This window comes from Gopherus evgoodei, chromosome 11 (assembly GCF_007399415.2).
Source record: "Gopherus evgoodei ecotype Sinaloan lineage chromosome 11, rGopEvg1_v1.p, whole genome shotgun sequence".
Lineage (NCBI taxonomy): Eukaryota > Metazoa > Chordata > Testudines > Testudinidae > Gopherus > Gopherus evgoodei.
In genome coordinates, this window is record NC_044332.1 from 77,958,255 (window position 1) to 77,985,451 (window position 27,197).

The window sequence follows — 27,197 nt, forward strand, 5'->3', positions numbered from 1 at the left end:
GAGAGGAGTTAGCGGCAGGGCCGGGGGCTGCACTCTGGGGATTCACACAGAGACAGAGGATGTTCTGGATATTGTTTTAACTGGCAGGCTGTACTTCCTCTAGCGCCAGCCCTCTTGACCTGCACCGAGGTGAGACCACTGCATGAAGGCGGAGAGAGCGAGGGAGAAAGGAGGAGTCAGGGTGGAGGGGGGGGCAGAGCCATAGACAGCCAAATCCCAACAACCTCTTGCACTCCTTCAGTACAGCTCCCAGCGGGGGCCGCTAACTCTGAGGAAGGACCTCGGGTTCTGGCCCAGACAGAGAGGGTGACACAGAAACCAAAGCGCTGGTGGTGATGGGCAACCACTTTACCGGACAGCAAGTCCCTTGCCTTCTTGAAGCTTGTTGTTTGATAATGTAGGACTAGCCAGCCTGGATTAGACCCCCCATGTCCAGCCAGGCCAGTGACCTAACAGTGGCCAGCACCAACTACTTCAGAGGCAAATGCAAAGAACTCCTACGGTATGCAGCTAAGGGACAACCTGCCCACCGGGTGAGTGTAACCTGATTCTAGGCCTGCAGGGGCCCTCAAGAGGCCACCTAGCTAGTCCACCCTTGGATCTTGGCAGGGGGTCAGACTAGATGACCCTTATGGACCCTTCTAAACCTTTGGTTCTATGACACCCCCCCCCGCGCTAAACAGGGGCAGCTCTAGACATTTCACCGCCCCAAGCATGGCGTCATGCCACGGGGGGCACTCTGCCAGTCGCTGGTCCTGCAGCTCCAGTGGACCTCCCGCAGACACGCCTGTGGGAGGTCCACCGAAGCTGCAGGAGCAGCGGACCCTCCACAGGCCTGCCGCCGAAGGCACCCTGCCTGCCGCCCTACTGGCGACCAGCAGAGCGCCCCCCATGGCATGCCGCCCCAAGCACGCGCTTGGCGTGCTGGGGCCTGAAGCTGCCCCTGGTGCTAAGGCAGAATTTAGTATACCAATACATACGGATCACTCGATAATTACCCTGTTCTGTTCATTCCCTCTGAAGCACCTGCCATTGGCCACTGTCGGCAGACAGGATAGTGGACTAGATGGACCTTTGGTCTGACCCAGTATGGCTGTTCTTATGTTCTTATGCTTGACAGGCATATTTCTCAGCCCCACTGCTGCTACAAGATCCTTCCTCTACTGGCCGCAGTCCCCGAGGCACAGTATTGTTGTCCAGCAGCATACATCTCAAAGTCTTGGGTGCACATGCAAGTGACCAAACCTCAGTGACCCTGATGGGCCAATGTTGCAAATTCAGCCTCAGCAGAAGCCCCTGGAGAAACAATGCATCCTCGACCTCTCTGGGCAGTGGCATGATTCTCTGATTGAATATAGCAGAGCGGGGCATAAGATGCCAGGATGAACTGCCCCTATCTTTCAGCACCTTCAGTCTGCAACCAGCCCTCTGTCCTCACCCATTCACTTACCTCCCTTCGGCTGCAGCAGGATCTCGGCTGGGTTATGGGGCTTCAATCCCAATGCAGACAGCGGGGTCTTGGCCAGGCCGGGTGGGGAGCGCACTGTAGTCAGGCAAATAAATAAATAAATAAATAAACCCAGCGGTATCAAAAGAGGAATTAAATTTAAAACGCAATAAATCCTAGAGTCATCTCGGTTGTTACTAAATGTGAGTTTATAGCCTCAGCGCTACGTGTGCTACTTAATGACTGTCATTATGTCCTGGCAAGGTGCATGTGCAACTGGAAACGCTTAAGCCCGCTGGCCTGCAGAAACCACAGGAATGCAGGAGCCGAGAGCAGGCCCTCTTATTAGAAGTGACACCTTTGGCTTCTCTTTTATGGAGGCGGTGATTCGGCCAGCCCCGATGCCGGCCGCGTGTGGAGGGAACCTAGACATGGGGGAGGGGACAAAGAAACTCCCTGCTGATGATTTATGGGCAGCTGCAGGAAGATGGATTGAGGGGCCCAGAGGGCGGGGCAGGATTACAGATTCCTCTGATGCCCATAAACCCTGCTTGAGTGTGCTGGGAGCCTGAAGGCCTTGCCTCCTAGAGGCGAGAGCACCTTGGCATCGCCACCATTAGGGACAGTCCACCAGCAGGAATGACTTCCCAGGGCTTGCAGGAATCCTAACACTGGGTAAGTCGGCAAAGCAGCAGCCCCCTGGCTGGATAACATCACCTCTAATTCAGGGATCTCAAAGCTCCTTCCCCAATGCTCACTGATTCAGACTCCCTGCCACAATTAATTGATGACACCTCCCCACCCTATGAGAGCATTTAGCTGCACTCTCCTCATTGGACAGGTTGGTAAACTGAGGCACACAAAGGTAACACATCCTGACCGAAGTGACTCGGGAAGTTGGTGGCACAGCTAGGGCTAGAATCTAGGTGTCCTGACTTCCACACTCCAAAACAAGAGACCGCCCAGTTTGCGTCTGCTGCGGGGGGAGGCTCATTTCTCAAGGCACCGTTTGCCAGAGATGCCTCCAAGAACATCAGCATTTCATCTGGACTCGGACTGATATTAACAAAAACACCGTGGGCCAGATTCCAAACTACATCCCCTAGTTCTAGAGGGGCTCCATTGACTTCAACCGAGATACTCCAGATTCAGCCCAGTGTAAACGAGAACAGAATACGGTCCTCATGAATTCAAACCACCATGCTCACCAAACAGGCCCATTACCTAATCTTCCCCTTGAAAAACTAACTTAGGGTCCACATTTTACATTGTAGCATTCACTCTACCTACCGGATTAGTTCTGGTAGAGACCGAAACGGTGCCCACAACATGAACTTTCACAGCTATGGTATAGATACACATCTGGAAAACCAGCCAGATGTGCAGCGACACGTGTCACATACCCACCAGCCTGTTTACGAATGCACACAGCATGTATTCCATAGATCTATTGCACATATATATTATATAGAGAGCGGCCGGTATGTACGTATAAAGAGGTGTGTGTGTGTGTATATATATATATAGCACACATACTATATATAGGGTACACATATGAAGCAGGGAGCGATGGAGCAAATAGAGGCAGATGTATATATGAGATGAGCATACTACAAGTCTCACAAATAAGGCTTTAGAGAATGTGTGTGTGTGTGTGCGCGCGCGTGTGGAGTTCTTGCCATTGATTTCCATCTCCCTGACACTGCATTTTACCAGCTCGAAACAATCCAGGCTTTTCTAACCAGGAAGAAGAGACCTCGGGACACAGAAGAGGTGTGGGAATGCTGCCAAAAGCAAAAACAAGACAAACGAGGCTCCAACTTCCCTAAAGGAAACTTGACACATTCCTTTAGCTTTACCCACTGCTTGCATTTCAACCTTCTGACTTACAGATTCAGACGGGCACCCACGCTGGCAGCGGGAGGAGGTGGGGGGCAGGCATGGACACAAAAGCCAGTTCTCGTGAACTCACGTTTTCACGGCTGCTATGTTGGTTAGAACTGTTTGCTCAATGCAGATGAGTTACTGGGAAACCAAGCAATTCCGGACGGGCCAAGAAGTTCCAGCCAAGTGTTACCGCTAATGTGCTGGGCCTGGTTCTGATTGGCTGGGGGTTGTTGCAGAGAGGGAGGGACTCCGGCAGAGCCAGATGCAAGGACATGGGTTTAACCCCCAAACTATCATGAAATCTAGCCTGCAGTGAGCAGCAGCGTCATACTCACCAGCTCTCCTAGCGGAAATGAAATTAACTCATGTCTCCACAGTCCGACAAACCACAGAAGCCCCAGCTGTGAGGTTCTGATCTGGATGAGGATTCAAATTTCCCTCTCATGGGAAAGTGGGCAGTTGGATCTGGGGTTCTGGTTCATAAGTGCACTTCCCCCAAACCTGGGGGGGTTGTTTGGATCAGGGGGCTCCCTATGGGCCTGTCTGTGGCAGCAATAGGCAAATCTCAAAAGATTCAGCTCTGATGTTGCTCGGGAGTTCACCTGAGCCTGCTTGGTGGAGAAGCTGGCCACGGATGAGATGCAAAAGTCCCCGTTTTGCACTGGGTAAGAAATGTTGCCCCAGGACACATCTCAAGCCTATAGGATTAACCTGTCACTCTGAAATTCAGCCCCAGAAGGAACTGCTGGCAGGAAGCCCTTGCAGCGTGCTGAACATTCACAGTGCAGCCAAACGTCCCAGCCACAGCCTCACCCTTCATCACCAACAGGCAACGACCTTGCCCAGACATGTGTTTCTGAGGGGAAAGGGTGGCACCAAAGGGGTTAAAAACAACTCTCCTGCTAAACTGGGTGTGTAGCAATGAGGGCTGAGCGAATAACAGATGTTTCACTTCGCTGGAAATGTAAAAAAAGAAAGTATTGGGACTGAACAGAAAACTCATTTTTTCTAAATTTTCAGCAAGTCGAAAAGTTGACCAAAAAAACCTGTTCCAAGTCAAATGAAACCCAAGATGAAATGTTTCAATGTCAACTGTCTGAAAAAGTTTTTCGTTTTTTTATAAAATAAAATTAAAGGAAATGTGGAAAGGAAAAGTCATTTCAAACCAAAAAATTGAAACGTTTCAGTCAAAAAAAAAAACAACCCTAAAAAATGAAATGCTGAAAAAAATCAAAACAATTTGACCACATTGACGTGAATTTGGGAAAGGTTTCGTGTCGCCAAATCTGCATTTTTCATCCTCCCAAAAAGTTTTGAGTGAAAAATGTTGCCCAGCACTAGTCTAAGGCCATAGGACATCCATAAGGTTCGGAGACAGGAGACGTAGAGAGTATAGTTTGGGAGGTGACTGCCATGTTGGAAAATCTCTCCTGAGTGGGACCAGAGCATCTCAATCCATTTTCAGCTCTGCCATTGCACTTATAAACACATAGGAATAGCAAATGTGGCCATTGCTTTTTTTCCCAGTTGCTCACCAATGCATTGTGCTGGTGCAGCCCGATTCAGCCGTGCCACTGCGCCAACGTGGGACAGTGGCAGAACCCGTCAAAGCGGAATTCACTTCTTCCAAACCTACCACCAAGTTATCGAGGGTTAGCCAGGAGGACGCATGCTCAGCTGGGGGAATCAGGAGGTCAGAACATGCAACAGGAAATTCAAGGGTCAGACTTTCCCAGCAACTTGCAAGGCTCAGACATTTCCAGCAGCAAAGAAATTACTGAAACCTCCTTTGCCTCCGTTATGCTCACCAGAGCACCTGCATGTTAAGTAGCATCTAACCCCCCCTTGTCATTCACCCTTCCCATCTGCAAATCTGTTCAGGTGAAGGGGATTCACCTTGCACTTGGCTCCATGCCATGAGCTCCTATCTGGCCATCCAGATATCAATGGTGAATGGATTTGAATGGACAGTGTCAACCCAAAATGTGCCTTCTTTAAAGGGAGTTGAATTCCATGCAATACACACATGCACACGCAGCATGTCTTTAGCTAGGTACACGGGGGGAAACATGATAGTCCTTAGTTTAAGCTCCTTGAGGCACGGACAATATTTGCATGACAGGACTGTACAGTACCGACAGCACTGGGCCTCTGATCACAGCTTGTTAGTGGCATAGTACAAAAGGCTTTTTGGCTTGATCAAAGCAGAGCAGCCCAAATAAGTGCCGATACCAACTTTATCCTACTCCTGGCCAGCACGAATCCCATCTCGGGGTTACAGAAACCCTCTTCAGGGAATATTTCAGGGAGTTTTAAAACAATTGCATCGGGACTATTTTTCATAACCTTCCACCTTCCAAACTAGCTGCCTTAGCTACCATGAGTCCAACTGTCCAGGACTCGGAGGAAGCCATGCAAATTGACCTAAAATAACCTTTCTGTGCCCCCCTCCCTCACCAAGTCACTGGTTTAAAATCAACTCTCCCTTTCAGAGCTAGAAGCAGGCACTGGGTCTGAATGTGAGGAAGTTCCTCCTCTGGCTTTGTCAGACTGTGAGGCATCACTTCAAAGCGGTGCCGTCGCGAAAAGATATCGCTGACGCGGGACTGAGTGGAGATCCCAAAACAACTCTGTCATGGAGCCAACTGTTCGGATTCTTCCTGCCCCAAAAATATTTGCTTTTTTAAAACTCTCGAGCTGGGAGGACGTTCAGTCGGGGGTTCTGGAGAGTTGTGGCAGGGTCCCCCTAAAAAGGAGGGGGTTAGCTGCAGAACTTATTGCTCTGAGTTTAACTTTGGAACGACATGCAGCTGTGGAGGAGAGCAACGTAATCAGAGATTTAGGCCCAGCTGCTCTGGAGGGTCAGGACGCAGGAGAGTATCCCACAGCTACTTGGCATCATGCAGCAGCCATCACTCAGAAGACCAAGTGGTGGGAGCCAGGGCTGTATATCACATATACCATGTAGAGGGGAAACGAATTGAAATGGAAGCATCCTCAGCATACAGAGATAGTTCTATTTTCAGGGTACTTTCGTCACTGTGGTATCATTTTACACCCCACTATCTGTAAAACTGGGCTGTCAAAATGAAATGAAATAACAACGAAACCAAGGAAATCTGCAGCGCATGGAGTGGCAGAGGGTGGTGTCAAGCAGAGAAGAGAAGTGATGGAAGGAATTGCCATGGGAAAGGGGTGGAAGGATGGGAGAACAAGAGAAAGAGATTAAATGGTGGCAGGTGTCTGGAATTTGGAGCCGCTTTACTTGCTGCTTTTATCTGGCTTTGCTAGAGCCGCCCGCTGGTTCCCACCGCCTCCCGGAGCCGCAGAACTTACGCAGGTGACCGTAAGGGGTTTGCGGCGAGACAGGAAAGGCAGGGGTTGGGGGAGAGATCTCACCACCGCTGGAGGGTGGGCTGGTTGGAGAGGTCCCCTCCAGCTCTTCAAAGGCTTCCTTGTAGCTGTGGAGATGAGGCTGCGGAAGAAAGCAAGCAAGGCTGAGTCAGTCGTGGCAAAAGCAGACCCCAGGCAAACGCGGCCCCATTATAGAAGCATGATCCATAGCCACCCACCAACCCAGGCTCACGGACACTGGGGCTTCATTGCCAGAATGAACTAGGGGCTTTCTTCAGCTTCTTTGTGAGTCTCTGGCAAGCCTCAGCCCCCTCCTCCCATCACCTGGCAACTGGGGTTGAATGGCGAGGTCCCCCTCCAACAGCGCTGTCCACATTACCACATGCCCAGCTTCAAAGCAGCTGGGGGAAAGACCAAGGAAAAAGCACCTCTTTGGGCCTCCCTCCCGGGTTGGCGGCGATGCTGCTGACCACCTCTGGTGAGAAGCTGTGGACCGGCGACCGGGCAGTGGGGCGTCGAGGCGTGCCGGGCTCCTGGGGACTGTTCTCGTACTGGCCGTCGCTGGTCGTGCGTCTTCGGTTCGGCACTCCGGGCTCCTCCGGGGACTTGTCCCGTGACTCCACCCCTGGAATTCAAGCGCATGGCAGGAAGCACTTGTTAAAAAGGACGATGCCCAGCAACAGGCTCATCTAGGTTCAAATTCACCCTTAGGGAGCCACGTGGCAGCTGGCCTGTTGGTGATTTATCTCAGGCATGAGTCACTCCTCCCCTGATGACTCCAGCTCCTTGGCATCTTGGGGCTCTCACTGAGGACTCTTTACCCCCAAACATTTTTAACGGGCCATCTGCGCTGAGGCCCGCATAGAGGCTAAGGTAGCTAGAACCTTCTGATTCCTACAGGATAGGCACAGCATGTGCGGGAAATCACCCTGCCGCGTTGATGCCAACCTGGAGAGAACCAAGGAACGGATATGCCCACTGCCAAAACAGCCTTTGCTCTGTGTAGATACCCAGAACAGTGCTACAGGGACTGATGCTGCAGGAGGGGCTTGTGGTCAGAGGAGACATCGAGCACAAGTCCTTATTACATGTGGTCATCAAAGAAGCTGGGACTCATTGAGTAATAGATTTCAAGGTCAGAAGGGACTAATATGATCATCTAGTCTGACCTCCTGCACAACGCAGGCCACAGAATCTCACCCACTCACTCCTGTATCAAACCCCTAACCTATGTTGAGCTACTGAAGTCCTCAAATTGTGGTTTGAAGACCTCAAGCTGCAGAGAATCCACCAGCAAGTGACCTGTGTCCCACACTGCAGAGGAAGGGAGAAAACCCCCCAGGGCCTCTGCCAATCTGCCCTGGAGGAAAATTCCTTCCCGACTCCAAATAAACCCTGAGCATGTGGGCAAGACTCACCAGCCAGCACCCAGGAAAGAATTCTCTGTAGTATCTCAGATCCCACCTCATCTAACATCCCATCACAGGTCACTGGGCATATTTACCACTAATAGTCAAAGAACAATGAATTGCCAAAATGAAGCTATCCCATCATACTATCCCCTCCATAAACTTATCAAGCTCAGTCTTGAAGCCAGATATGGCTCCTTCCTAAAGAGCGAGGCTAGGCTCTGGCTTCCTGGCCAAGTGGTTATTCTCCCAATACCCTGGGAATTCCTCTGCAGACAATAACTCTTCCCTTTCTGTCCTGCACGGCTGCTGTGCTGCCCGGATGATCAGAGACCTGGAGGGCTGGGAGGAGGTACCTCGAGGGGTCATCAAGCTCAGCCTGCCCGCGCTGAACCAAGACCAAGCTGGATGTTAGCGGCATGGAGTTTAAGGCCAGAAGGGACCTGTAGATTATCCAGTCTGACCTCCTGTCTGGCACAGGCCACCCACAGCACCCAGCCACCTGCACTCCAAGCCCCACACCCAGAATCAGTGCAAAGCTGCCTTTTGCTCAGAGGTGGATGCCTGTCAATGATGGGGAAAGTGGCCTTTGTAACACGCAAGGCCTGATCCGCAGGGCACCTGCCATTTCCACAGACTCCAATGGGATGGAAAATGCACCACAAATAACCATTAAGATTTTGCATCTCCCATTCCCATCACACCTGAGTGCCTGAATCTCCATTACACCCCAGTAGGAAGGGTGCTTTCCCCATTTTACAGATGAGAACTGAGGCACGTGGAGATTAAATGACTTGTCCAAGACCACACAAGTCATGGGGGCCAGAGCAAGGGATTGAACTTGGGTCTCTGGCTAGCAAGGGTCTCAATCCTCCACCTTGCTTTGGAGGCTGCCAGCAGAAGTACCAATTCAGGGCCTGGGTGGAAGGCCACTGCAGTGCATGGGAGTTTGACTTAGCCAAGCATTGGCTCAGGCAGCAGAGCCAGCTGTGATGGTGGCTTATGGACAGGGAACCGGACCCAGCCCACAGCAATCGACGATAGCGAAGTGTATGCTACAGCCATAGGACCCGCTGCAAGGCCCGGGAGCAGCAGGCTGGAGACAGAGCTCAAGAGAGACCCGGGCTGGTGGCGATGGGGCGGGCACCCTGAAGGGACTCTTCTGAGCAGAGGGGTCAAGCAAGTCCAGCCAACTGAGGCAGGGATGGTCCCCACAGCCTGAGCGCCCTCCCCCTGCCCCCGTCCAAGGGAACAAGCCCTAGAGAAGTGCATCTCAGAGCCCGGCCAGGGAAAATAGGTCTCCGGGCCAGGAATCTGGAGCACATTCCAATTCACATCTTTGTTTGCATCCCTGCTAGCCCCCCTTTTCCAGTCCCCCACACAGCAGCCTGGCTGCAAAGAGGCGACATCCCTGGGGAGAGGCCTGCAGGCTTTGTGAAGCTGGGGGTGAGAACCAGAGCCACATTCCAGCCCTTTGGTGGGCTGGGTTCTCGCTGCGAGTGGCAATCTGCCGGGGAGAGCACTTGAGGCTCAGGTGGGAGCAGGGTTTGGCCTGGATTCCAGCCCCTAAGCACAGATGTCCACTTTAGCAGAGGGGGAGGGCAGCTGTCTCCATGGCAATGACACTAACTAACATGCAGCACCTGGCCCAGAGGGAAATCCCAGAGGGAAGGAAGAAGAGGGAATTGCTAATCATGCCGAGCAAGCAGCTGTACGCTGTTCTGCTAAGACAGGGCTCCTAGCTCCATTCCCCCAGACCGTGCACCTCGCCTGACACAATGGCGATTAGCTAATTAACACTCCACTCAGTGCCCTGCTGGGAGGTGGAGAAAGACTTTTACGCCCATTCTGCAGATGGGGAAACTGAGGCACAGAGCGGCTCGGTGATTTGCACATAGGGCACCAGTGGCAGAACGGGCTCCTGGTACCAGCTTGAATCTGCTTGATCTGATTTCTAAAAGGGCCCACAGGATTGACGTGAGCCCAAGGAATCCCGACTCCAAAGGCCAGGAAATCAGCCACAACAGTAAGAAAGGCTCATACTTATGCCAGTGTCTTTTAGCCCAGCGGACCACTATGGAGTTCACGTGCTGGATTTACAGATGGCCACTGAGGGACCAACATAGGAGCTGATGCTAATTTACTCCCACAGCATCCCCAGGCATAGAACTGATTTCCATGGAACTGCACCGGTCACAAAGCACCCATCAAAATGAGCCAGCCCTCAGCACGGCTGGGAACGGGGGTTGGATTGTTCCTAATTGCCCAGCATGCTTTGGGTGCATTTCCTCCAGGGTGGGGCAAAATGAGAAAATGGTTTGCGGAGGCAGTGGAGCTAGCGGAGGGGAGTGGGCTACACGGGGTGGTGGGGAGAAGACTGTACAGGGGCAGGGCGGGAGGGCAGCAGGCTGCATCAATGAGCCAGGGAGGGGGCTGCACCAGGGTGTTAGGAGGGGACGAGGAGCCGGCTCGAGGGGCATTTACACCCATTTCTCCCTACTGCTTAGGAACTTCACATTTAGATCCTGTCCAGGCAGACTCCGCTTTGGAGTTCCCATGACACTGACATACATGGCCCTTTAAAAGGGGGCTGCTTAACAATCTGAGGCCCTGTCTGCGCGGTGGGGATATTAAAGATCCCATGGCACATTATGTCAGTGCTGGGGTTTGGCCCTGGCTCAAAATGTCCCCATCTCCTGTCTCTCTTCTGCTGCACAGGTCTGCACCCCAGACGCAGCTGCATTTCAAGGCCGGGAGAAGTGACCTCTGCAGAGATCGTTTGCGAACGCTGTGGGATCCTTTGGGATGAAAGGTGCTGTAGAAGCACAAGAGACTGTTACACAATAAACTGAAAATGAAACCAGTAAGTACAGACGCACCAGCATTACCCAAAGACATATATGCTGCCAGCACTCCCCCGTAACTCATCTTTGCCAGCACCTCCCCCTGGTCACCCTCAGCAGACAGACACACACATTGCAGCTTAGAGACACTCAGAACCCTCTATTGTCCTCTCAGATATACACTCTGTCCTTTCATCAGCCTGGGTCCAGTTTGCCACACACAGGCACTCTCTCTCTCTCCCCTCTAGGGAGCCACCCTATAGATCCTGCCTAGAGGAATTTAGCATAACATTGGGCCCTAGAAAATGGACTGAGAACCCCAACTTCTTTCACAGAGGCCTCTGAAAAGCCATCGGTTTGGCCCCTGGCTCTTCCTGACTTCCAGAGAACTATTCCTCAATCTCTGACCTCGCCCCATCCTCCCTCTTCAGATCTTGAAAAAGCTGCTAACAAAGTGGGGAGAAAGTTGGCTGCAAGTTCCTGGCACAGGCTGCTTAGACACATTGCTGAAAGACTAAGCCTTTCCAAGTGAGTTTCTAAATAATAATCACAGTAACGATGATAATCACAAAATCACCATGCTGGGGAGATGCAAGAGAGCTGGAAGCCGGCACGCAGCCCAAATGGAGCTTGCCCACATAATTGATGCAGGCTGGGAAATTCCATTAGCAGCAACTCGGGAACGAAATTTGCCCATCCAGTCTGCTAGAGCCTGCCGCATGTCGGTCATTTGCTGAGCGTACTGGCCATCCCAGGGCCAGTGAACGCAGCAGAAGCCACCAAAGCGGAAATGAGCCACTCTGTGGGTAAGAGCCTCATTGTGCAGGCTGGGTGGGGGAAGGCTCGTCATGAGCGAGCGGTAGCATGCCAGGCTTCCCACAGGACGGTGCCCAGGGCGTGAGAAGCTGTGTGGTGGAGCCCGTGCTGCCCTCGTGGAAAGGGGGACAATCAGTGTTCACAATATCACATTTCCAGGGGTAATTTCCTACCCACTTTTGTTAAGTGACGCCCCAAGATGACTAGACTGGGAAGGAAAAAACCCTTGCTTGGTGCAGTGAGTAGCGGTTTGTGTCCAGTTAGTTAGTTAGGCCTAAGACCCAAGAGCTTGAAGGTATTTAGGTGCTCAGGTCCCACTGAAATCAAAACAGTGAAACCAATGGGAGTTAGGCACCTAAATACCTGCCCACTGCTGGAGCTTGGGTCTTTAGCTCAAGCTGGAACAACACCTGCTTTTAGCTCAGGAGGCCCCTACCTCCGCTCCACCTGTAACCATGCCGGTGACCGTCATGCGTGCACCTGCTTATCTTTAAGCAGCAAGTCGTCCCCATTAACTACAACTGGTTGCATGCTGCATGTTACATGTCTGCAAGGCTGCTCTGCTTGGGTGAGGCTGTAATGAAGTGGGGCTGTTCTTAATTTTTCCTCTGAATAATGCGTGGGTGCCTCAGTTTCCCCTATGCATTTCTTAAGCCTCCAGCAACATAAATGGCCAACACTCTGTCTCCTGGCAACAAATGGCCAGGGTCCTTCCCCCCTGCAAGGGGAGGGCTAAAGGTGAACAAAGAGATCAGGTGACCTCCTGGCCCGGGAAAGAGACAAAGGCCTGGTCCCCAGAATGGACCCAGCTGAGGGGTCCGGTTTGCGGTACCTACAAGCTCTGTTTTAGACCATGTTCCTGTCATCTAATAAACCTCTGTTCTACTGGCTGGCTGAGAGTCACGTCTGACTGCGAAGTAGGGGTGCATTCAGGTCCTCTGGCTTCCCCAGGACCCCGCCTGGGCGGACTCGCTGTGGGAAGCGCACGGAGGGGCAGAAGATGCTGAATGCTCCAAGGAGAGACCCAGGAGGTGAAGCCGTGTGAGCTTCTTGCCCGAAGACAGTCTGCTCCAAGGGAGAGGAGGCTCCCCAAAGTCCTGCCTGGCTTTGTGGGGAGCAGTTCCAGAGAATCGCCCCAGGACTCCGTGACAGAGGCTTCTACCCAGTAAAACCCCATTGTCATAGGAAAACATGACCATGAACCCAGCACAAACACTGTCTCTTTCATTCAACAGGTGTCACCTCCTTTCACTGGAAGTCACCTCGCGCAGACAGCATGGGTCCATGGAGACGCTGCGACAGGCGGGCATGTTGCCATGGGATGAGCCAGCATCAGCCCTCCCTGACGCAAGGAGATGCCAGGAGGGCACCGTGACATGTCATTCCATATTCTTTATGGAAATATGCTTATGATATGAATACGGCATAACCGAGATGTCCTTTATGCCAGATGGCTCATGTGAGATAGCACTGGAAAGGTTCTGATTTCCTGAATGTGATTACCCAATCTGTGTGCCTGTATCATTTCTGTATCTGACGTTAGGACTATTGACCACGAATCTGTATTTCCACTATGCTACTTTGGGTGACACCCACTGCTGACACTTCGGGTACAACAATGGAGAAGCCAGTCAGGGATCATGGCCCATCAGCGAGGACTATGGACTATGAAACGTTTGGCCTTCCTGTCGACGCTCCGTACTGCCCCTGACTCATAGCCGCTGTGATCCTGCAGAGTCAGGTGCTCTCGTCACCTGATCCTAAACATTATCTGGGACCTCTTGTAACTTTCCACTGGAAGGGGGGGGGTCAAGTTTGGGAAACAACGGATTCCCGCCTGATGTAAATCCTGTTTATGGGCAGGGAGGACAGCAAATGGGACTTCTCTCCACGGCCTGATTGCCCAAGAAGAAAGACTGCAAAAGGGAAGGCAGGGGGCAGTCCAGGCTGAGACCGGGGCCAGTCTGAAAAGGAATATAACGGTGACTCTGAGCCACAGAAACGTTGCAACCTGCCTGCAACAATATCTAGGGAGGGAAATACAATTTGTAACCAATTTCTTTAGTGAAACTAGCTTAGTTAGTGTGTGTCATTTCATATGTTTACTAATCTGCTTTGTTCTATTTTTTACCCCTTTTACCACTTAAAATCTGCCTTTTATAGTTAATAAAATTTGTTGTATTTATTATTATACCCCAGTTTCTGTAACTCCACATGGGTTGGGGGGAAAAGTGTGCACACCTCTCTCCACATTGAGGGAGGGGGTGAATTTCATAAAACCTTTGGGTTTGTACCCCATAAAAGGAGTGAGCACCAGAGTGCTGGAGCAAATCCCTTAAGCTGAGTCTTCCCAGAGCTGATCTGCAGCCGGGGGTGTCCCTGCCAGTGTGTGTGTTAGGGGAGGCTTTAATAGCCTGGCTCAGCAAGACAGGTACAAAGGGGGCCCAACATGGCATAACAGGTGGGCTCAGTGGTGTCCCACAGGCACTTTGCTGCATATGGCCAGCCCAGGGCAGACTATAATTGTGCAATCCTTGTGTGATGCCCCCAGCATGTGCACACACACACACAAACACACACGCTAGGGTGACCAAATAGCAAGTGTGAAAAATCAGGACAGAAGATGGGGGTAATAGGCACCTATGTAAGGAAAAGCCCCAAATATCAGGATTGTCCCTGTAAAATCAGGACATGTGGTCACCCTAACACACACACACACACACACACGTTTCCTAAATCTCAGGGCCACACACCCAATTAAAAGCCTGGGATGGGGCAAATGCACCTGAATATGGAGGGGGCATAACAGTGGCTTTAAGGGATTCAGCAGTCCCAGATGCTAATTGCTTGCACCCCGGAATGGCCTTGTGAGCTCTGCAGCCTTCAGAGCCACTCTGAGTGACCTGAGCACAACGGAAAGTCAAGGCAGGTGCTTGCCGAGTAAGAGCGTCAGTGAGGAAAAGGGGCAGGAACGTCCCATTCTTCCACGGTGAGAAGAGAGAGGAAAGCCACAGGGGGCCGGCTGTGACTTGCCGAAGACCCCAATGGGGGAAACATCGGGATGCAGAGCAAGAGGTGGCGGCGAGGGGCGGAAAGGCAACATGAGGATTGGCACCGAGCGGAAGAAAGTTGCTCTGCTAACAGATGCTGGAGAAGCCTGAAAGGCAGCTCCTTCCCCCGCTGCACACATTCCATTCCCACCCTGAAAGCAGCAGCAGCCAACGCTGGGCCATGCCAGGCCATGCCCATTTCAAACTCCTCTTTCACAACCTCTCCCTGGGCAGAACGGGCCCGCTTGGGGCACCCATCAATGCCCCGGCCTGTCTTCTCTCTTCCCGACAAGTGGGAAACAAACAGAAGAAAAAGGAGCTCATTGTTTGGGCGCCAGGAATGGGAATGCTCGCAGGCTGGGATAGTCAGACAGAGGGGAACACGGGCTCTCAGCGAAGCGCAACTCAGCGATTCCAGGCCTCGCAAAGTGCTCTTTTCAAATGAAATGGTATGTCCCCCGCTCCCGGGGAAACCTACGAGCACATTCTGAGCAGACATACAGCACGGCCCTCTTCATTCACAGCGAGTGTCGGGCTCGCTCAGCGGCGCTTCTGCTCAGCAACGGCTTTGCCTGGTGGTTTGTCAGTGGCCAGCAGCACAGGAGATGACTCTGCCACCTACGTAAAGAAGACGTGACTTTGCCCACTCAGGGCCGTGTCTGGCCACGTGCTGGGCTGCGTCTGGAACACCTGTTATATGGTGACACAGCCAAGGGAGACAACAGATCCCAGTATGCCCAGACCAGGCCACAGTGATGTATCCTGGCTCCTTACATAAGAACAGTCACATTGGGCCAGATCAATGGTCTGTGTAGCCCAGTATCCTGTCTTCCGACATTGGCCAATGCCAGATGCCCCAGAGGGAATTAACAGAACAGGCAATCATCGAGTGACCCATCCCTGTCGTCCACTCCCAGCTCCTGGCAGTCAAAGGGTAGGGACACCCAGAGCATGGGGTTGCATCTCTGACATGGGAGGTGCATGAACCGCCAGCTGGGGGAGGCTAGCCCCTTCCGCTCTCCCCCGCCCGAGCCCAGAGGCCCAACCGCAGCCGCCAGCCCTCATCACAGGCTCTCCCCCGCAGCCCCGAAGTGCCCCCAGCCTCCTCCTCCCAGCCCCAGAGTGGGTGTCACAGCCACAGCCCCACAGCCCCGAAGCACTGGGACGGAAGGCAGCACGGCCAGAGCTCCTCCAGTCCAGTTTGCACAAAACTGCAGAATTGGAATTAATTTGCAAACTGGGCACCATTAAATTAGGCTTGAATAAAGACTGGGAGTGGATGGGTCATTACACAAAGTAAAAACTATTTCCCCAGGGTAATTTTTCCCCTACTGTTACTCACACCTTCTTAACGGTTGGAAATGGCCCATCCTGATTATCACTACAAAAGTTTTTTTTTCCTCCTGCTAATAGCCCACCTTAATTGATTACTCTCGTTAAGAGTTGGTATGGAAACCTCCACTTTTTCATGTTCTCAGTGTATATATATCTTCCTACTGTACTTTCACCTGCATGAATCCGATGAATTGGGTTTTAGCCCACAGAAGCTTGTGCTCAAATAAATGTGTTAGTCTCTAAGGTGCCACAAGTCCTCCTGTTCTTTTTGCTGATACAGACTAGCCAGGCTACCACTCTGAAAACTGTTACCATGCAAGGTCCTTCTCGAGTGCTCCAAGAATTGCTCTACCATGGCTAATCGGCTTCCCCCTGATGCTCGTTAACACGAGCCAGATCCACTGACTCCTGGCCTTCCCCTCAACACCTAATTATGCTCCAACACTCCTAACCCTGTCAGCCGTGCAGCACTGAGATCTATCCAGCTCAGCAAGGAGACATTCCTGTGTGCTTTGCCATCCAAACTAGGGACCTGTTCTCAGTCGAAACCTGAAGCAAAAACCTACAGTCCCCACCCTGCAGAGGGGCCAGGGTCACCCACTGAACAAAGCTCTGCCCCATTCAGAGTCTCTCCAGGATAGGCTTAAATCCCAGGAAGCCAGAGCCTCAGTGTCACGGAGTCCCTGGGCGATGCTCTGGAACTGCTCCCCACAAAGCCAGCCAGGACTCTGGGGAGCCTCCTCTCCCTTGGAGCAGACTTGTTCAGGGCAAGAAGCTCACACGGCTTCACCTCCTGGGTCTGACCTTGGTGCATTCAGCATCCTCTGCCCCTCCATGTGCTTCCCACAGCGAGTCCACCCCAGGCGGGATCCTGGGGAAGCCACAGGGTCCTGCACCCTCAACTTTGCAGTCAGACGTGACTCTCAGCCAGCCAGTAAAACAGAGGTTTATTAGATGACAGGAACACAGTCTAACACAGAGCTTGTAGGTACAGAGAATGGGACCCCTCGGCCAGGTCCATTCTCGGGTCCCACGAGCCAGACAACCCCATCTGCCCTCACTTCCCATCCCCAGCCAGCTCCAAACTGAAACCCCCTCCAGCCCCTTCTCTCTGATCTTTGTCTCTCTCCTGGGCCAGGAAGTCACCTGATCTCTTTGTTCACCTTTAGCCATCCCCTTGCAGCGGGGAAGGGCCCCGGCCATTTGTTGCCAGGAGACAGAGTGTCGGCCATTTATGCACACTGGAGACTTAAGAAATGCATAGGGGAAACTGAGGCACCCACACAGTATTCAAAGAAAATGTTAAGAACAGTCCCACTTTGTCACACTCAGCTTATGTAAATCAGTTGCTTATCACTGGATCCCTTCCTCCCCCCAGCTCCAGCCCAGCCCCCACCTGCTCCCCCGCACAGGGCTGGCATCTTTGCTCATCCCCCACCCCCCTGCACAGTCCTCTGCACTCCACCCCCACTTTTTTTTTTTTTTTATAAAAATGGGCATTTGTTCCATTTGCTCTTGCCAACAAAGACAAAGAGGACAAATGCCCTCTTTTGCCAAAAAAAGTCAGGACCTCTGGGTCAGGGCTTAAAAAAGGGACTGTCATGGCCAAAAAGGGATGAATGGCCACCCTACAGCAATACCATCTCTGTTTCATTTGCCTCTCCCCTCCCCTGGCCACTTCACCCTCTGAGTTACTGCTCTGTCCGTGGATGGCTGACCTTACACATGTCCTAGCTGTTTAGCAAGCTGCCGGCTTCCTCACTTGGTTCCTCGCCTGGGCTGCTAATCTCTCTGCCCTGGTGCCCTACCCAGTTTGAGCAATTCCAGAGCAAGGTTCCATTGCAGGCCCGAAGCAGCTGATGGCATCGTTCCATTTATCACAGTGAAACAGACACGGCGGTAGCTGTACATGTAATCAAATCACTTTGTGTTGCAAGCTCGGAAGATTCACGAGTCTTCAGCCCAACACAGCAGAAGACCAGACACCATTGCAACATGCGCATCCATCCTTCATAGCGAACCCCATCCCAAACTCCATCCAGTCTCCCTCCCCTCCACCTACCCACCTGCCCCCTAATGCCATTCTCCTCTCCGAGCTGCTCTGCTCACACGAGGGGCCAGACGCAACCCCCACTGGATCTTTCCACTGGTTCCAGAGGGAGCTGGACGGATCCCAGGGTAGATGGGTGAGAAAAAGTTTGCTCTGAATCCAACATCAAGCAGGCTACTGCCCCAGCCAGAGCCTGAAGTCAAACAAGCAGCCAGAGGTGGATTCTTTAACCTCTCCAATGCGGCAGTGAGGACTCGGAAGTTCTGCTTTAAAAGAAGGCCCCGTGGCATAGCCCCCCTGCGAGACATGCAGACCTGAGCGTGTGCGCTCCAGACAGCGGATCACAACCCTTTTGGCGTCTTTGCCCCGACAACGACCCGCTGAGAGAGGAACCATTGAGTACACCACACACACACACACACACACACACACACACACACGGCTGCATGGGACCATGTGGACATTGTGGGGTTCAGGGTTAGCCTGGAGAGATTTCAGTGCCTGTTTCCACATCCAGCAGAAAAGATCAAAGCTGGACTCTCTGCAGCACTTTTATATACATTGCCACCTCAGAATAAATCCACGCTGGTGACAGCCCCTCACCAGCCTCTCCCCTAGATTTGGACAGTTAACCCTCTGTGTGCCGCCCCTCCCCATGCACACACAGCAACTGGGCAAGCAAGTCTCCCTTTGCCAGTGACCTCCTGCGTGCCTGTAGCCGCTCCAGGGCTGCCCTCTGAGAACGGACCAAATCTAGCGCCCCTGGCATCCCTCTCAAGCCAGTCAAACACCCAGGCAGGGAAAGAGAGCCTGAAAGCCAAGGAAAAAACAAGGAGCACTGTAGCTGGGAGGAGAGATCTACCCAGAATCCAGTCCCGTGAGGCACCATGGTATAGACGGGGATTTCCCTGTGACTGTCCCAAAGGGCGTGTGTCAGCTAAAGGCATCTGCACCGCGGTCAGGCTGGGATTTCCCAGTGACTGGGCTTCGGGCGGGGAGGCTCTGCCATGGTGGGGATCAGCCCATCCTGCCCCACTACACTGGACTCTGAGCAGCTCCCCCAGCCCCTACCAGGGCGTGCTAACAAACCCTGCCACACCGTGTCCATGCGACCGAGGGGAGCCATCCAGCATGCAGAAGAGCAGGGGGGAGCAGAGCGAAAGAGGAAGGAGGAATGGAACAAACCAGCAAAGGAGAAGGATCTTTGTCGGTGCACAGGAGGATGGGGGGCTTTCGTGCTCTGCCGGACCCCCCGCAGTTTGGCGTTGTACTCTGACAGGGGAGGTGGAGGGGGGGAAGGAGCGCAGGAATGGGAGGAGGTCAGCCAGGGAGGAGACACAGTCCGCCATGGAGAGAGACAGACAGGACAAACACCACAATGGAGACAGGAAAAAAAAAACACACGAGAAAAGATTAGTTGGGACCCTGAGTTGAATGGTGGCTGAGCCCAGAGACGCTGGGAGCAGGGGGAGCAGCAGGGGATTGCACGCACTGGAGGTCCCTGCCGCCCCAGAACAGGGACCCGTCATTCTTACCCCAGAAGGGAAGGAAAGGGGTCGGGATGGATTGGTGAATGGAGCAACCGCCGTGTCTGGGCACCAGCTGAATTTTGTTCTCTGGGAAAACGGTGAAGAATTAAATGGACCGATGCCTCCTTTCAATATATGCCAAACAGCAAACACTCGGGGGGCCCATCCCAGAGGTGGCTGCATGCATGAGGCTGGGAACAGACCCCGCAGGTGTGATTGGAGGGATCTTGGAGGGCATGTTATGTTATCTGACCAAGGGCTACTATGGCCCAGCTCTGACACCTGGGTGAGTGGTGCCACCAATCCAAGCTCCAGAGGGAATGAGCAGACCAGGGAATCAGCCCGCCAGGACAGAGGTCAGAGAGCCAATTGGCCTGAGCATACGGCAGGTCTAAAATGCTACCTGCCCCCCAGGCGCCAGCAAGTGGAGAATTGGAGCATCTTACACCCCCTCATGTAAACAACCACACAGAGCAGTGGAGAATCCGGCACAGCGCATCAGCCGCTTTGGGTGTGAGGGATGGGCAGGTGTGGTGTCTCTAGCCTTTGTTTGCCAGAATCTGGCAATGGGTGACAGGGGATGGATCACTTGCTGATTCCCTGGTCTGCTCATTCCCTCTGGAGCACCTGGCACCAGCCACTGTCGGCAGACAGGACACTGGGCTGGAGGGACCTTTGATCTGACCCACTCTGGCTGTTCTGACGTTAGAGGATCAGCCCATTGGTAATGAACAAACTCTCATTGAGGGGTCTGTGGTGCAGCCGCTGCAGGTGCTTTCTGGGTCCATCGCAGGTCCCCAGGCTCTGGGGCTGGCAGGCAGCAGGGTCTCTCTGGGCAGGGACTGCTGAAATCCAGCCCCAATCCTGTGTAATCTCACGGTGGCACCCCCAGCCAGCCGCAGGAAATTGGAGTTGTCATGATTTCAAGTCCCAGGGAGGAGGATGTTGTGTGAAATTCCCCACATACTTGCCTTGGGACTAACAGGCAACTTATAGCAGTGAGGGCCATAAATAACCCCCTCCCCGTGCCAGCAGCGTCACCTCTTATCTACTCTCCCGCAGCCTCCACAGCTCCCGCCTCACGCCACGTGCTGCTAGCTCTGCTTTCAGGACACCTTGTTCTTCCCTGATGTAAACAAGCCGTTGTGTGCTGAGCTATTCTTCCCTCCAATTGCCACATATGGCCCTGCTCCAGGGACAGCTCCCAGTGTGAGCCCATCCCCAGCCTCGCCCCGGGCCCTCGCCTCCTCGGACAGGCAGAGAACCGCATCCCACGACCAAGCAGCACCTGGCCCGGGCGGCACTCGGATCAGAGGAGAATCTGGGCCGACGCAGGGTGACTCAACACTCTGGGACTCAGTCCTAAACCCAGTGCCCCAGGCTGGTATTCTTGGAGATGGCACGTAACAACCAAGTCCTAAGCACAGGCAGCCTTTAAGCACCTCAAAATGTTTTCATGAAGTTGGGGTCTGAGCGCTGATGGCCTGGCCAAAGCGGCCCATAAATTACCCTCCCGCTTCAACTCCCAGAAATGGTTTGCGGGCTCCTTTCCTGTCCTAACCTATGACACCCTGTGGCTGGGCGCTGTTAAGCAGCTACCACGCTCCACGTCAGAGGTGGCTGCATTTCAGGGCCGAGTGAAGTGGTTTGAATGCGCTATCCGTTCAGTAGCCGGGGAAAGGCTCTGGGATGTAATGGGGGGCAGAAATTATCACAGATGCCAGGGTTGGTTTCGGTTTTTTAAAAATCTCTTCATAACCTGTTTTTGCTCAATGATTTCCCTGTAGCCTGGGGTGGGATATATAATAATATGGAGATAGCCTATCTCATAGAGCTGGAAGGGACCTTGAAAGGTCATTGAGTCCAGTCCCCTGCCTCCACAGCAGGACCAAGTACCATCCCTGACACATTTTGCCCCAGACCCCTAAGTGGCCCCCTCAAGGATTGAACTCACAAGCCTGGATTTAGGAGGCCAATGTGCAAACTAATGAACTAGCCCTCAGGGGAGGTGGGGGGAAGGGGCATTCTCAGGACATTAAAGGGTTAGTCACTAAGTCCTTGAGCAGGGATAAGCCAAGTCCATTGCTCAGGGCGTGATCCCTCCAATCCAGCAGCCAGCTTTCCCCACAATCGGCACCGGCACCAACCTGCCAGGACCTGGCTCCCTCCTGCAGAGAGCAGCGACTTAGCCTGGGTGTGCATGGGGGGCGGTGGAGGTGTTTTGCAACTGAGCGATGTTCCCTCCCTCTAACACCTTTCGTGTTTCTAGGCCGAGATGCTGGCTGGAATAAACCCTACCCCGCCAAGCCCTGGAACTGCAGGCTGGATCGCAGCCCTGGCATTCACACGGAAGGGCAATGGAAAACCTGTGCAGCAATTACAGAGAGGAAGGCAGGGCAGCCGCTTCATTCCCCAGAGTGCACTGATGGAACCGGGCACTGTGCATGCCCAGCAGCCAAAGTTTTATTCCCGAGGCTCGTCGGGCCAAGAGGGACTTGGCTTCCTGCTTCCCAGGCTGGGGCCTGAGCTCTGACGTTAGGCCAGGGGCGACCAGAGTCCTAAAGAGATGAGGCCAGTTCGCTATTCCATCCACACACCCTGTGCATGCTAAAAATGCCTTGCTGGAATGGTCCCACTGGTCAATGACCTACATCGCACCTAACTGTGCCACACTACTCCATGGGGAAGTTACCTCCTGACCCCAACTGGGGGCCAGATGCCCTGAAGCATAAGGATCAATGACAGACCTAGTTCTAAATATGCCCCCTGTCATCTCATTTGTTTCCCCAGCACAGATCCAAGCTCCAAGGCTGAATGGACAGTTTGACAACAGATCCAAGGGGGCGTGTCTACGGGAAGTGCTTCAGAGGGGTATGACACTTTCCATTCTCATGCCTGTTCAGAACAGAACCAGCGTGCTCGGAACATCACAGCTCCTCCCGTGCCTGTGGCTGTAGGGTGAAGAAAGGAAAGCCAGGGCTCTGAGGCATGGGGCAGGGACTGTAACTTACTAGAACAGGCCCTAGGCCAGCAGTCCTAGCGCTCGGGCTTTGGACAATGGCTGGGCTGCTGGCCTAGGGCCTGGGAGACCAGGGTTCAATTGCCTGCTCTGTTATAGACTCTCTATGTGGCCTTGGGCAAGTCACTTGGTGTCTCTGTTTCCCATCTGTACCCTGGGGGGTTGGGAGGATAAATACCCTGAAGATTGTGGGGTACTCAGAGTGTGTGACAATGGAGGCCATGTAAGTACAGCACCTAACACAAGTGGGAAGGTCCCACAATGAGGGGGAAGGGATAGCTCAGTACAGGGGTCAGCAACCTTTCAGAAGTGCTGAGCCAAGTCTTCATTTATTCACTCTGATTTAAGGTTTTGCATGCCAGTCATACATTTTAAAGTTTTTAGAAGCTCTCTTTCTATAAGTCTGTAAGATATAATTAAACTATTGTTGTATATAAAGTAAATAAGGTTTTTAAAATGTTTAAGCAACTTATTTAAAATTAAATTAAAATGCAGAGCTCCCTGGACTGGTGGCCAGAACCAGAGCAGAGAGAGTGCCACTGACAATCAGCTCAAGTGCTGCCTTTGGCGCATCCGCTATAGGTTGCCTACTCCTGGCTGAGTGGTTTGAGCATTGTCCTGCTAAACCCAGGGCTGTGAGCTCAATACGTGAGGGGGCCATTTAGGGATCGGGGGGGAACCAATCTTGGTTCTGCTGTGAAGGTAGGGGACTGGACCCAATGACCTTTCAAGGCCCCTTCCAGTTCTATGAGATAGGCATATCTCCATGTAATAAAAAAATGACCCCTTTGGGGGCTAGCAGCTATTGCTGGGTATCTAAAGCAGAGTCTGTTCCAACCAAGGGGGATAGCTATGGCTAGGCCTCCCACATCAGCATCCAAAACTTGGCCCTTGAACCTGTTTGAAAATCCATCACTATGGTGCAGTGGGGCTAACATGCTGTTCTCTGCTTTTACAAGGTGCTGGCCTCTCCGCTTTTCTCTTGCCTCCTTCCTGCTCCCAGCAGCTCCCCGCACAGGAAGCACGGGCAATTTTCCTTTGGCTGCAGAGAGGGGAGCAGGAGGACAGCTGGAAGAGATCATCGTCTGCAGCCAGGACACACCTCTGCATGCCGCTCCGGACCTGGAGCCAGCCCCAGCCCCCCCCTGCTCGCCAGCCGCCAGCCAACGGGGCAGCAGGGCACTTTGGAGAAGCACCCAGAAATGCCAGCGCTGATCCAGGCAGAGCTGTCGGGAAGGCGAAGCCAAACTGGACATCTCACAAGAGCGGGCTCTCCCACCAAAGACTGCCAGGCGCTCTTTCCCGTGCAGCTGGGCACACGGAGTAACTAACGCAGCCACGGAGAAGTCCGCTCCCTAGCCCTGAGCTCAGCCGTGCTGCTCACACTGTCCCTCGCCTCACCAGCTGGGCATGGCCCAGCAGCAGGGCAGTGATCGCGCCTGGCCAGCGGGGCCGTGTGGGAGACGGGTCGCCTCCAGTCGTGACCCCGTTTGCACGGAGAGGGGCCTCTGGGAACAGGCTGTGGGATGGTTAACTCTTCCCTGAGCTCTCTCCTGCCCTGTGCATTTGTTTTGTATCACCCTTCCCACAACTTCCAACTCTTTCTCCCTCTGGCCCCCGTGTGTTCTTCCCGGGTCCAACCCCATCCCCAGGGACAGCCCTCGATTCTCCTCTCCTGGGCACCGCTCGCTGAGGAAGGGGGGCCAGGCTGCCTCTTCCAAAGAGCGAGGATGGAGAGGAGTCCCCTGGTATGTTAGGGGCCCAGAGGGCCTGGTTTCCAGGGGAGCTTGGAGTCAGGCTGGGCCATGGGGCACGGGCGTCTCCATCCCAGTGGGACTCCCATGCAATCGGAGCCTCGTTGATGCGTTCGTGGCTCCATTCTGCTCGTGGACCCAGCCGCAAGAGCTGGGCACGCAGGCCCCCCGCCTGCTCTCTGCAGAAGGGGCTCCCATAACCCGCCCTCACCCAACAGTCTAGGACAAACGCAGCCTGGCCCTGGGGTGACAGCCAGCCAGAGGTGGCACCACAAATCAAAGCCTCTTACCTGCTACTCTGTGGGCCACCAGCCCTTCCAGGTTCAAGGGCTCTTCTTCCGAGGGTCTAGCAGGCTCTTGGTGATGCTCCACTCCCTTTGGGGGCATCTGGGCTTGGGCTGTCGCTGTGGGGGAGGGGGGTGACATGATCAGGGGCTGCTGAGGCCCCACAGGGCTGTAAGCTGTTGCCGGAGGGATGGGAGAGGTTGGGGAGCTTCCCGGGGGGCGGCTGTAGCTCCTTGTCTGCGGCACAGGAGGCTGCTGGTTCTGATGTCCGTAGGGCGAGTAGGACACCCCCAAATCCTGCCCCATGTACTCTGGCTCGCCAGCACCCCGGCCCTCCTGGGCCGGCAGTCCTGGCAGATAGGCTTTGGACAGCAGTTCAGAAGCCGGTGGGGGCTGGGTGACAGCAGTGCCCATGGCGTTGTGGGACACACTCGCCGGCATGGCTCCGAAGGCGTTGCTGGGTCTTGGCTGGGTCACCTGAGGGGCCGCCTGGCTAGGAAGGCCCAACACTGGCTGGGCAGACAGAGAGGAGACCACTGGGCCGGGCTGGTCCTCTGCGGAGGCCATGGGGCCGCTCTGGGACTTGTGCAGTGTCGAGACAGACGGGTCCAGGTCCAGCATGAGGATGTTCAGTGCTTCTATCGACTGCTCGATCTCCTTCGGGGAGGCCACCCGGGGGAACTCAGGGATGCTGTGGCTCGGAGGGGGGGCCACCTGCAAGGGGCTGGGCTGGGGGCTCGAACTGGAGACGCTAGGGCTTTGGCTTTCCAGGCCTCCGTCTTGCTGGCGGGAGGGTGGCCTGCTCCCGCCGCTGCTGCCGCCCTGCTGCTGCCAGGCGTTGAGGCCCCTCTGCACGGCCTCCCGGCTGCTGGAGCTCCGTGCCGGCGCCTGGGGGAGCTGGAGGCCCGGCTCGGTGGCTGGGTAGGACTGAGAGTGGTACATGTCGTTGGAGTCAAAGCCGTACAGGTAGGGCTGTGTGGCTGCCGGCGGCCGGGGCTGCAGCCAGCCGGGTTCAGGGAAGCCGGGTTGCTGCTGCCGGTAGTCGGACAGGTTCTCCTGAGCAGACACCGAGGGCCGGATCTGGCTCAGCAGGGGCTGGGGGTGTCGCCCCATCATGCTCCGCAGCGTATTCTGGTTGTTGTACGGGTACCCCCCATTGATCAGCGGCTCCGAGTCATACAGCCCCTCCTTGTGCAGCTTGTCTGCGCCGTCGAAGCTGGATGGGCCATTGGGCAAGGAGGAGAGGCTCTCCATCCGGGGCACCTCCGGGTAGCCGACCTCACTGGCGTTGGTGGTGCCGTCGCAGGAGGAGAGGGTGCCCAGGCTGCCGACGCTGTGCCCGTCCTGGTTGGGCAGGTCGTCGTCCAGGATGTCCGTCTCCCGCTCAGCCACCAGGGTGCCGGCACTCCCGTTGACGTGTATCTGGGCCGGCACCACGTGGCGCCCCGTGAGGGCAGAGCCGCCGGCCGGCGCCGCCCCTGGGTGGCGGTTGTGCATGGGGGCTTCGCTCAAGCCGAAGCCGCTCAAGAGGCGCTCGAGCTCTTGCTTCTCCTCGGGGGTCAGCGCCGGGGGGCCACCGCCAAGCGCCGCCTGCTCGTCGGTCTTGTCGGTAGCGGTGGAGTTGCCCGAGTCGCTGCTGACGGAGAGCGTGTGCTCGAGGTGGTTGGGCGCCGCGGAGAGGGGGGCGCGGCTGGCGTTGACGGCTCCGGTGCTACCGTGGAGGGAGTCTTTCTTCTTCACTTTGGCGTAGAGGCTCCCGTCCAGCGGCCCCTGGGTGTGCCCAAGCTCTGCATGGGGAGAAGAGAACAAAGGAGATTAACGGTTTGCACAAGGTGGGAGAGCGAGCTAATGGCTCCCATTAAGCACAAATGGCTTCAACGCTCAAACGCTGAGCTAAGGGCCCTGTCAGCCGTCTCCCAAGCACTCAGCCTGCCCGTGAAATACGCACCACGTTCCCACCGCTCTCCTGCAGAGACGCCGGCGCTGTGTCCTCTGTGGCTAACGTGGCCAGAGGAGACAGCGTCTACTGAGACGTTACTGGAAACCTGCTTTCACTGCACTGAAAGCACAGGATGCTTTGCAGGCTGGATCGATACAGCGTTAATGTGAGCTCTCCCACAAGGTTCAAACTGGATCCTGGGCTGTGTGAGGCGTACAGCCCTGTTTGACTCTGGAAAGGAGCTCCAGACCCCCTGACCTCCTGCACATTGCAAGCCACAGAACCTCACCCACCCACTCCTGCAACAGACCCGAGTTCTGGCTGAGTTACTGAAGTCTCAAGGACTTCGAGTTACAGAGAATCCACTGGTTAAACCTGCAAGTGACCCACGCCTCATGCTGCAGAGGAAGGCAAGTCCCTGCAGGGTCTCTGCCAATCTGACCCAAGGGGAAATTCTTTCCCAACCCCGAATATGGTGAT

General features: G+C 54.3%; 1 protein-coding gene across 12 annotated transcripts in view; it reads right to left on the reverse strand.

The window, feature by feature from the left end:
• TNS1 (tensin 1) overlaps positions 1 to 27,197 on the reverse strand; it is a 283,441-nt gene that overhangs the window by 40,161 nt on the left and 216,083 nt on the right. For 9 of the 12 annotated variants that reach the window (XM_030579739.1, XM_030579738.1, XM_030579737.1 and 6 more), the window contains 5 exons: positions 24,784 to 26,565; positions 19,377 to 19,463; positions 7,117 to 7,313; positions 6,671 to 6,809; positions 1,451 to 1,543 (listed from right to left, as the gene is read on the reverse strand). In XM_030579739.1, the coding sequence (XP_030435599.1) occupies positions 1,451 to 1,543; positions 6,671 to 6,809; positions 7,117 to 7,313; positions 19,377 to 19,463; positions 24,784 to 26,565 (2,298 nt within the window). The remainder of the gene's footprint in view (positions 1 to 1,450; positions 1,544 to 6,670; positions 6,810 to 7,116; positions 7,314 to 19,376; positions 19,464 to 24,783; positions 26,566 to 27,197) is intronic. The other 3 variants (XM_030579742.1, XM_030579740.1, XM_030579741.1) reach the window with 2 other exon arrangements.